The 11,159-nt window shown below is 50.2% G+C and overlaps 1 protein-coding gene across 1 annotated transcript; it reads right to left on the bottom strand.

Annotated features, from left to right (window-relative positions):
- Positions 1-5,914: 5,914 nt before the first annotated feature.
- On the bottom strand, positions 5,915-8,548 carry LOC123091788 (uncharacterized). The gene is made up of 7 exons (XM_044513400.1): positions 8,204-8,548; positions 8,002-8,073; positions 7,467-7,534; positions 6,610-6,760; positions 6,429-6,512; positions 6,233-6,340; positions 5,915-6,148 (listed from the first exon to the last, which is right to left on the bottom strand). Exons 1-7 carry the CDS (start codon positions 8,351-8,353, stop codon positions 6,068-6,070), a joined length of 714 nt encoding a protein of 237 aa, XP_044369335.1. The 5' UTR covers positions 8,354-8,548; the 3' UTR covers positions 5,915-6,067.
- Positions 8,549-11,159: the final 2,611 nt, after the last annotated feature.

Here is an 11,159-nt window from a genome sequence, read left to right as displayed (position 1 = left end):
TAGTGGAGGAGAATTGTGACGCCCGGATAATTAGGCTACAGTAACCCCACGTTAATGTTGCCATGTCACCACAGTTACTGTTGTTAATCTCGCGTTAGTTCAAAACTGATTCAAATTCAAATCCAAAAGCAAGCAGACAATAAAAGTTTTCAAATATTAAAATAAAAATGTTCGGGCTATGTCAATTATTGCATCGGTAATTACGGTGAAGTAAACACATTTTTATAAAATGCCTAAATACATTTAAATGAATTAAAACAGAAAATAAATAAGAAAAGAAAATACAAAAGCAAAGACAAAACAAAACAAACAAAAAAAGCCCCCCTGGCCAACGGGGCCTGACGGCCCACCTGGCCCAGCCGGCCGACCCGCCCCTGCGTTATCCCCACGAGGGGGAAAACCCTAACCCACCCCATCGCCCCACTTCCCTCCCCCGACGCCACCTCTCCCCCCTCCCGATCCAGATTGGATCGGGATCGAACCACCCCGCTCCCCTGACGACGCCCGCTTCGCCGGACCTCCACCCCGTCGAACGCCGCCCCCTGCCTCCTCCCAGGCGCCCCCCACTCGATTGGATCGAGGAGGGGCTAGATCCTGCGCCGCCCCAACGCGCCTCGACGCCGACGCCCATCCACTGCGCCTTTGCCCGTTGTCGCCGGACTGCCGCCGCCTCGTCCTCTCCCTCGTCGGACCTCCTCGACCTTCGTCAAGCCCGCTGCCCCGTCCCTACAAACCCCGGTGAGGACCCCGGTCCTCCTCTCTCCCTCGCCCCGCGACCATCGCCGTGCCCATCGTTGCTCCGCTCCGGCCGCGCCCACGCCTCGTGTGCTCCGGCCCCGCGCTCACCGCGGTCGGGCCGCGCCCTGGCCATGCGCCGCGCCGTCCGACTATGCCCTTCGTCCCGCGGACACCGCGCCACTGCCAGCCGCGCCGTCCTCGCGGCCACCACGGCCTCGGCCGCGCCCGCTCGACCCGCGGCCGCGTCGACCTCCCCCGCGCCTTCTTCCCCTGGCCACATCCACTCCGGCCTCCCACCCACACATGCCCCGCTCACCTCCCCTGCTGGTCCCGACCACCACTGCGGCCAGCGCGCCCGGGGCCGCACCCTGGCGCTCGTGCCTCGTTCTGGCCGTCTGGCTTGGCCACAACCACTCCCCCTCTGGCCCGCGGCCCACTCCAGCACCGCCCTGCTGCTCTCCTGCCGGCGTCCCCCTCCGGTGATCGCCCGGCCTCCCTGGCCTCGTCACGCCCTGCGGGCGAGCGCTCGCTTGGGTGCGCCTGCACCCGCTACCGCCCGAACCGCTATGGCCCCTCTGGGCCACAGACATGTGGGGCCCAGCCCTAGAACGGTTAAAAAGGAGAAATAAAAATAATAATAATGAATATAAATTTAATTAATTAATTAACTAACCTAACTAATATGTTAATTAAACTAATTACTTTGGTTAATTAGTTAACAAAGTATGACATGCGGGACCCACATGTCAGTTGACCAGTCAATGCCTCTGTTGACTGCTGACGTCATGCTGACGTCAACGTGCACAGTTTTGGATAATGTTGATTAAATTAAATAAATAAATCCTAAAATTGATTAAATCTTTTAAAATTAATATAAAATAAACCGTAGCTCGGATGAAAAAACTTTATACATGAAAGTTGCTCAGAACGACGAGACGAATGCGGATACGCAGCCCGTTCGTCCACCACGCGTCCCTAGCATAGTGAACCTGCAACATTTCACCTCCGGTTCATCTGCCCGAAAACGCGAAACACTGGGGATACTTTTCCGGATGTTTTTTCCCCTTCGCCGGTATCACCTAATACCGTATGAGGGCACACCTAACACCGCCGTTTGCTTTGTCACGCATCGGCATGCTTATGTTGCATTGTATTTATTGTTTCTTCCCCCTCTTCTCTTCGGTAGACTATGAGGCTGATGCTGCTGCTGGTACCCCGATCGACTACGGTGTTGACGACCCCTCCTTCTTGTCTGAGCAACCAGGCAAGCCCCCCCCCCTTGGTCACCAGATATCGCCTATTCTACTCTATACTGCTTGCATTAGAGTAGTGTAGCATGTTACTGCTTTCCGTTATACCTATCCTGATGCATAGCCTGTCCTTGCTACTACTGTTGTTACCGTTACCTGCAATCCTACATGCTTAGTATAGGATGCTAATATTTCCATCTGTGGCCCTACATTCTTGTCCGTCTGCTGTGCTATACTATCGGGCCGTGATCACTTGGGAGGTGATCACGGGTATATACTATATACGTTATACATGATACATGTGGTGACCAAAGACGGGTCGGCTGGTGGAGCACCCGCGAGTGGATCTTTGTGGCGGAGCGACAGGGCAGGTTGAGACCGCCTAGGAGAGAGGTGGGCCTGGCCCTGTTCGGCGTTCGCGGATATTTAACATGCTTAACGAGATCTTGGTATTTGATCTGAGTTGGCTACGAGCCTATACACACTAACCATCTACGCGGGAGTAGTTATGGGTATCCCGGCGTCGTGGTATCAGCCGAAGCCTTCTAGACGTCAGCGACTGAGCGGCGCGCACCGGATTGGAACGTAAGCCTGCTCTTGTATTAAGGGGGCTAGTTCTGCTTTCGGCCGCCCACGCAACATGCAGGTGTGCAATGGGCGATGGGCCCAGACCCCTGCGCCATAGGAGTTAGACCGGCGTGCTGACCTCTCTGTTAGGCCTAGGTGGGGTTGCGACGTGTTGATCTTCCGAGGCCGGGCATGACCAAGGGAAGTGTGTCCGGCCAAATGGGATCAAGCGTGTTGGGTAAGTTGGTGCACCCCTGCAGGGAAGTTAATCTATTCGAATAGCCGTGATCTTCGGTAACAGGACGACTTGGAGTTGTACCTTGACCTTATGACAACTAGAATCGGATACTTAATAAAACACACCCTTCCAAGTTCCACAGACAACCCGGTGATCGCTTTTCCACAGGGCGACGAGGGGAGGATCGCCGGGTAGGATTATGCTATGCGATGCGACTGGAGATGCTACTTGGAGATGCTACTTGGAGGACTTCAATCTACTCTCTTCTACATGCTGCAAGACGGAGGCTGCCAGAAGCGTAGTCTTCGACAGGATTAGCTATCCCCCTTTTATTCTGGCATTCTGCAGTTCAGTCCACCGATCTGGCCCTTTACACATATACCCATGCATATGTAGTGTAGCTCCTTGCTTGCGAGTACTTTGGATGAGTACTCACGGTTGCTTTTCTCCCTCTTTTCCCCTTTCCCTTCTACCTGGTTGTCGCAACCAGATGCTGGAGCCCTGGAGCCAGACGCCACCGTCGACGATGATTCCTACTACACTGGAGGTGCCTACTACTACGTGCAGGCTGCTGACGACGACCATGAGTAGTTTAGGAGGATCCCAGGCAGGAGACCTGCGCCTCTTTCGATCTGTATCCCAGTTTGTGCTAGCCTTCTTAAGGCAAACTTGTTTAACTTATGTCTGTTTTCAGATATTGTTGCTTCCGCTGACTCGTCTATGATCGAGAACTTGTATTCGAGCCCTCGAGGCCCCTGGCTTGTATTATGATGCTTGTATGACTTATTTATATTTTAGAGTTGTGTTGTGATATCTTCCCGTGAGTCCCTGATCTTGATCGTACACATTTGCGTGCATGATTAGTGTACGAATAAATCGGGGGCGTCACATCGGACGAGGACGAGTTCGGGCCCTTCTTGGGCCAGGACGTGAGCCGCAGTGGAGCTCCGGATCTGAACTCAGGAGCTGTAGCCCACTTTTTGCCGCGTGGTTCGGTGATATAAAACCACTGCTACTGCCACTCCTTGACGGAGTCGTTGAAGGTGCCCTTCGGCCAAACGGCCTTGGGCATCTTGGTCACCATGGCGCCGCCGCACTCGGCGTGTTCGCCACTCACCACCTTGGGCTTCACATTGAAAATCTTCAGCCACAGGCCGAAGTAAGGCGGAATCCAGAGAAAGGCCTCGCACACGACGATGAACGTCGAGATATTAAGAAAAGAGTTGGGGGGAAAGATCATGAAAATCAATCCCATAGTAATACATGGCTCCACAGACAAATGGGTGGAGGGGAAACCCGAGCCCGCGGACGAAGTAGGGAAGGAACACGACTCTCTCGTGAGGCTCCGGAGTGGGGACAACATGTCCCGCTGGTGGGAGACGGTGGCCGATCTTCTTGGCCAGATACCCGGCTTCCCGGAGCTTCTTGATATCCTTCTCCCGAACGGTAGAGGCCATCCATCTGCCTCCTACTCCGGATCCGGACATCTTTGAAAAACTTCTCTTCAATCGAAAAGAAGAGTGCTTGGGCGTTAGGGCTCGAATAGAGGGGAATGAGCTAGCGGAAGGAGAAGGCGTGGGTAAAGAGAAAGAGACCTTCTCTCTTTATAGGGCCGGTAAATGCTTTTTGCGCCTCCCCACTTGCCTGGTGGAACCCGTTCGACTCCCACTCGCCGCGATTAGCGGTGCGGTTGGATTACCCATATCCGTGTTGATGAGAATCCTGTGATAAGGGGACACGATCTTTGCTTTGACAAGACGTGTCAAGGAAACCGCCTCGCAATATACACTGAGGCTGGATGTGGGAAAACGGTTCGGATAATGACCCGACCTTGATGACATATCACGCTGTCTAGAAAGTTGCTAGCAGATTGCATTTGTGAAATATCATTCTTTCTATGGCGATATGTGACGATCATTTTGCGGATCCGGACACAATTGAAGTGTTCGATAATTACCTTGGAGTATTCAGAGAAGGAACCCGCCTTGCAATGCCAAAGACAAGACTGCGCGTCGGACTCATCATCATTGAAGCCCGGTTCAGGGGCTACTGAGGGAGTCCTGGATTAGGGGGTATCCGGACAGCCGGACTGTATACATCGTCCGGACTATTGAAGCGTGAAGATACGAGACTCAAGACTTCGCCCCGTGTCCGGATGGGACTCTCCTTTGCATGGAAGGCAAGCTTGGCGATCCGGATATTGTGTTTCCTTCCTTGTAACCGACTCCATGTAAACCCTAGCCCTCTCCGGTGTCTATATAAACCGGAGAGGTTGGTCCTTAGAAGGCCGATCACGATTACAATCATACCATCATAGGCTAGCTCTTAGAGTTTAGCCTCTACGATCTCGTGGTAGATCTACTCTTGTACTACTCATATCTTCAATATTAATCAAGCAGGAAGTAGGGTTTTACCTTCATCGAGAGGGCCCGAACCTGGGTAAATATTGTGTCCCTCGCTTCCTGTTACCATTAACCTAAGACGCACAGATCGGGACCCCCTACCCGAGATCCGTCGGTTTTGACACCGACAGCGGGGTCACGCGACGTTCACATCTCCCAGAGGAGACGACCGTCAAACCGTTGGGTTTTAGAGTGATTTTGTGTGGGATCCTGACATCGGCCCGACGCGGTGGACGCGCTGGCCGCCCCATATCCGCTTGAATTTGTATTGGACATGATAGAGGCCGGTCAGCTAGGCGTTTGAGACTGGTTTGTTTTTTCTTTCTATGGTTTGAGGCGTCCGGCTATAGATGCTCTTGCCCATATCCGTCCCGAATTTGTGTTGGATATGATAGATGCCGGGCAGCATTTGAAACCGGTTTGGTTTTTTCTTTTATGGTTTGAAGCGTCCGACTGTAGATACTCTTATCCATGGTATCATATGACATCATATGAATAAGGCGGAAAGTTGGAGTTCATAACTACTTGCTAAATAAATCAGTTTGAGTGTCAAATAATTCTGGATGACTAATTCCGGATGGAGGAAGTACTTGTTTGCTGGTGTAAGCTTTATTTGGACCCCGAGAAAGTCCATCTTCGCAGCTTGTATATTTTGAGATTATCAAGAGCCGAGGGTTGCACAGTCCTGGTAAAAGAAAAGCTGGATTTGGGGTTGTTGATTTCATTCATCACTGAAAGAAATGTATGTGCACATACACACCGGAAAGCTTATGAACTTTCTCTTTTCTTTTTTCCTAATTGCTCCTTGATCAACATCAATAATAATACATTTAAGACTATTCCAGAGGACAACATCCACTTCACTGTTCTCCTCACACAACAAGAATCACATGCTGCCGTTGTCCCTGACCAGGCACCCTGTGTTGCATTCTTGATGCGTTCCTTCTTTGCTCCTGCAGCAAGAAACAGGTGTTAAGAACTTGCTCACTGGAACCTCCCCTGCAACCAGCGTCTAAAACTCAGACGACGCAACACACCTGGAGCATCTGCAGCCGGTACTGCATCTGGCCGTGCTGCACCGCGGAGATAAGCCGCATGAGGACGTAGAACGGCAGCAAGATCCCACTCGCCCTCAGCAAGCATATCTTCAAAGCAAAGGAACACATGTCAAACAATCATGGATCACCTTTATTTGTTTATTTATCCGAGGGAAGAATCATGGATAGAACTCACCGTCAGCAGGCTGAAGGCGTATTGATTCGCGGCGCCGACGGTCACCAGGGCAATGAGATGCCTCAGCAGCAACACAACAGTGAACTGCACGGACAAGCAGAATTCTGTCAGAGTTCAACACCATTCGCATCTGAAGTTCTGAACATAGCAATGTGGTTCAAAGTCTCGGTCAGGGATGTACCGTCACCGTCACCGACCGGCACCAGGCAGCACTTCTGCCGGCGGCACTCGCGCACTCAGCGTAGGCCGGGTCGCCCGCCGCCGCGTCGAGCCCGATCAACGGGGCATGCTCCGGTGCCTCATAATCCTGCCTTGGGACCTCCAGGCTCCCTCTGCACCACGAACAACAGGTTAACGTGTGTGTGATGGTGATGACAGGATTCAACATTTGACCCTCTGGACCATTCATGCCATCTCGTATTCTCATTGCATTGTTGAACAGATGGTACTACAGTATCTCTGCAGTAGTACGAACCAAGAGACGGGCTGACTCGTTTGCAGTTTTGCAAGGCTGCAATGGCATGGTGCTGCAGGAGTGCAGGACACGGCTGTACAGATGTGAAATGGAGGGCATATTATCTGCCATCTCATGGGGAGAATAATCAGGACAAGGTGGTTGGTACTTGATACAACTTGGCTGGCGAAACAGCTAGACCGAATCCACGTACCAGTCGGCGGCTCTGTCAATGATGATTTGTTCTTTGCTTTCCCCCGTCCTAAAGAAACAAGATGCCATGCCGCGTAGAGTGAGGCGGACAGCTGCTGTATAACTGGGGTTCTTGTTTGGTTACCTGAATAATTTGGATTTTTGTATACTGGCTATTGTAAACCCCGGCAACCAGGACAGGATCCGAATGTTCTGTTGGGCATTCCAAATGGTTGATGACAGTTGCATGTCACTAGACATGAATTAGGACTAAGATTTTACTATTCAGCGTTCACTACGTTCTATAGCCTCTTTGCGCGTACCAGCACCGGTCCCAGTTACCAAGAGAGAGAGAGAGAGGGAGAGGGAGAGTGAGTGGGGAGGGGCGGCACCTGATGGTGACTGCGACATGAGCAACTTGAGTTTTCTTGGGAGCAGCGGTGTATCCAGGCTCGTAATTCTGACAGCAAAAAACATGTTAAACAAAAGCAAGGATACAAGCTTTCAGAGAGCTCTATCTATGAAAATTGTACTGCTCGGTATGCTAAAACATCTAGTACTCTTTACTGGAGTCCTACCCGAGCTGTGAAGCACTCACTCACACGGGTCTCAATTCCGGAAATCGTGGAAAAGGGCGAACAGAGTTGGTTCATCATCCCATAGCCTAGTCCTATTTTTTTTTTTTTGCTATATACTGTATTTTTTAAGTAAAAAGGGGAAATTCTCATGGATAAAACAGTAGAAAATGATGATCAGGTAGAATGAATACAGGGACACGCGAAGATTGGAATAGAAGTTTTTCAAAAAAGGGAAATTCCCATGGATAAAACGGTAGGAAATGATGATCAAGCGAAATAACTGGACACGCGAGGATTCCAGCGAGATTTTTTCAAGGAGATGCAACGGAAGGAGAGAAGGCCGAGTTACCTGGAGGCAAATCTCGCAGACGGTGCTCCCCTTCTCGTCGCACCATCTCTGCACGCACCCCCTGTGAGCATACTGCAGAACACGACATGAACACGCAGATCAAACCATCAAGAAACGGCACCGATCGGGAGAAGGAAACACCCAAGGAATTGGGCAGAACAACAGCCAAAATGATAACAATCCATGTATACACGACATATACCTTGAGGGAGCCAGAGCATCCGCAGGGAGACTCCATGGCGGTTGCGGTTGCGGTTGCGGTTACGCAGCCGTCGTCCCTTTCCTCCTCGTGGCAAATCCTGCACTGCCTCGGCGAGCACGAGCACCACGCCTCGTCCTGCCGCTCCATCATCCTCCTCCCTCCGATCTCTCGAATTCCAGCCTTGCTCTCTGGCTCTGGCTATCTCCGTGGGCGGCTATTGGCTGCTGCTCCTCTGCTTCTCTCCCCTTACTTGACTGGGAGATGGTATTGAATAAGGTTTTTTTGGAACGAAGGTGGCATTAAATAGGTACGACGAGGCGAGGAGGAGAAACCGAAAGGGGCCACGGAAATCCAAATGCGCGACAGGTGGTGGCCCCGAACGCTCTGGGAACGGCCACGGCAGTTGCTAGTTGGTTCCGGGCCGCCGCAACGGGCATGGCTTCAATTAGCTAGCTCCTGCGCGCCTGGGGGCCGCCCGATCTGGGTCTCGGCGTGCTGTGTACGACCGGATTGTTGCCATACTTCCTGCCATACATGTATTCTGTGCCGTACTACACTCGCTGGTATTACACACGTAGGTATTTATTAGACCATCCTCAACATCGACCCGGAACCTAAATAATGTATCTGTCCGCGAACACTAATGCGGGAGCCAACACATGCATCTAAAACGGGATTTGAACTAACTGACCGAATTACATGCAAACGGATGGTTTTCACACAAACCGGATGGAAACATTTACATTTCAGATATATTTTAACTAAACTATACCGGAATAGGATAAACTAGCTATAGCCGGCCACGGCGGATCTTCATTACCATGACATGTCTTCCCTTTGTTCAGCAGCCGGCTCATTGGACCGTTGTGATCCCTGGAGGGATATGCTTCAGCGGGAGGGGAAGAGTAGCCTCCCTGCCGCGAAGCACGGATCAAGGTTGGTTTTAGGGGCGGAGAAGACGGTCGCCGTGGCCTATGCCCCGCGAAGCAGGAAAGTCATCGTTTGTGCAACCCAGCGATGCGGTGGCGCTGGCCTTCGTGGGACCTAAGCTATGGCATCCTTCTATGTTCTACTTTTCCTCGATGTTGGCGACGGGCACGGACGTGCCGGCTTGGTCGTCGTGGCACCACGACGTCATCCTCGGTGCCACAGTTAAATTCCTCCGCCGCCGCGTCAACGTCCGCGAACATGGCTTATTTCTACGCTTGTCGGATGCATTGCCACCATCACTCGAGGAGGATTTGCCGGGAGACGGTGTTGACCAGCCTGGACGAGCGAGGACGGCATGTCGATGACGGTGGCGCCTGCTCCGAAGAGCTTGCAGGCAAGCCAACCGTATTCGGTTGGCTTGCCTGGCAAGCCACCATGTATCCAACTGGCTTGCTGATAACCCAAAAGTATAGGGGATCGTGACAGTCTTCGAGGGTAGTATTTCACCCAGATTTATAGATTCGAGACAACGGGAGCCAAAGAATATTTATGAGTCTTAGTAGTTGAGTTGTCAATTCAAGCACACCTGGGAAATTATATTTCCGCTTCAAAGTGTTTAGTAGCACAGAAGCAATAGTAAGAGGAACATCAACAGTAGCAATTTATAGTGATTGTAACAGCGGCAGTAGTAACTTGGCAAAGATCAATATGAGACAAACATAGGATTTTGATCAGCGATTGATATTTGCGTTGGATGACATTCATCATGTAACAGTCACAACCTAGAGCGATGCACAATAGCTCCAATTCATCAATGTAATGTAGGCATGTATTTCATATATAGTCATAAGTGCTTATAATAAGAACTTGCATGACATCTTTTGTCCTGCCCTTGGCAACGGGGCCATAAGGAAACTAAGGGATATTAAGGCCTCCTTTTCATAGAGAACCAGAACAAAGCATTAACACATGGTGAATACATGAACTCCCCAAATTATATTCATCCCCAGAGAGTATCCTAATTATTGTCACTTCGGGGTCTACGAATCAGAACAATAACAAGTGCATATAACTAGCATATAGGACCAAGAATTCAAATATATTCATGAAAACATACAAGGTTTAGATCTAAAATCATGTCACTCAGACCCTAATGACAAGCATTAAGCATAGCAAAGTCATAGCAACATTAATCTCAGAATATAGTGGATACTAGGGATCAAGCCCTAACAAATTGACTCGATTACATGACAAATCTCATCCAAATTCATCACCGTCCAGCAAACCTACGAATGAATTACTCACTCCTGTGGTTAACATTATGGAATTGTTGACGGAGAAGGGTTGATGATGACAGTGACGAATCCCCCTCCGCGGAGCCCCGACCGGACTACAGATTGATACGTCTCCAACGTATCTATAATTTATTATTGTTCCATGCAATTATATTATCAATCTTGTATGTTTTATATGCTAATATCATTTTTTGGAACTAACCTATTAACCTAGTCCCCAGTGCTAGTTGTTGTTTTTCCTTGTTTTTGTCTTTACAGAAAATCAATATAAAATGGAGTCCAAATGAAACGAAACTTTTTGACGATTTTTCTTGAACCACAAGACACTCTGGAAGCTTCGGAAGGAGGCCAAAAGGGCCACCAAGAGTGCCACCGTATAACTACTCTATTAGAGAGTAAATCTCCTTCAGCTTCAATAACATCTCTTGGCCAAGATTTGCACTCCTGGGGCCTATTAAGAGGTTATACAAGAGTCGCCAGGCGAGTTAGCAATGTATCTATATGAGAAGCCAGGCGGGTTACGGAATTTAAATAAAGCATTACACTTAGCGAAGATGGCGTCTGTCATTTGAGAGATGTGTTGTTTTAAACCGGATAACTCTTCGGTTACCGGCTTAAGCGCAGCTTCAGCATCTTTGGCTTTTTTGTTAGAGCAGCCTTGTCAGCCTCCCAGACTGTTCTCTCAGCATCAAAACCGGCTTTAAGAGTCTTAATTTCGTCTAATGAGGCCT

Source organism: Triticum aestivum, chromosome 1B, assembly GCF_018294505.1.
Source record: "Triticum aestivum cultivar Chinese Spring chromosome 1B, IWGSC CS RefSeq v2.1, whole genome shotgun sequence".
Taxonomy (NCBI): Eukaryota; Viridiplantae; Streptophyta; class Magnoliopsida; order Poales; family Poaceae; genus Triticum; species Triticum aestivum.
This window is presented reverse-complemented; position numbering and strand designations above follow the sequence as displayed.

What these genes read in the sequence shown, in the direction of transcription:
- LOC123091788 (XM_044513400.1), bottom strand. Translation starts at nt 8,353, where the DNA reads ATGATGGAGCGGCAGGACGAGGCGTGGTGCTCGTGCTCGCCGAGGCAG. An exon ending in CATGTCGCAGTCACCATCAG is followed by an intron (nt 6,761 to 7,466) that starts GTGCCGCCCCTC and finishes TTCGTGGTGCAG; the next exon opens with AGGGAGCCTGGAGGTCCCAA. An exon ending in GCCGGTCGGTGACGGTGACG is followed by an intron (nt 6,513 to 6,609) that starts GTACATCCCTGA and finishes TTGTCCGTGCAG; the next exon opens with TTCACTGTTGTGTTGCTGCT.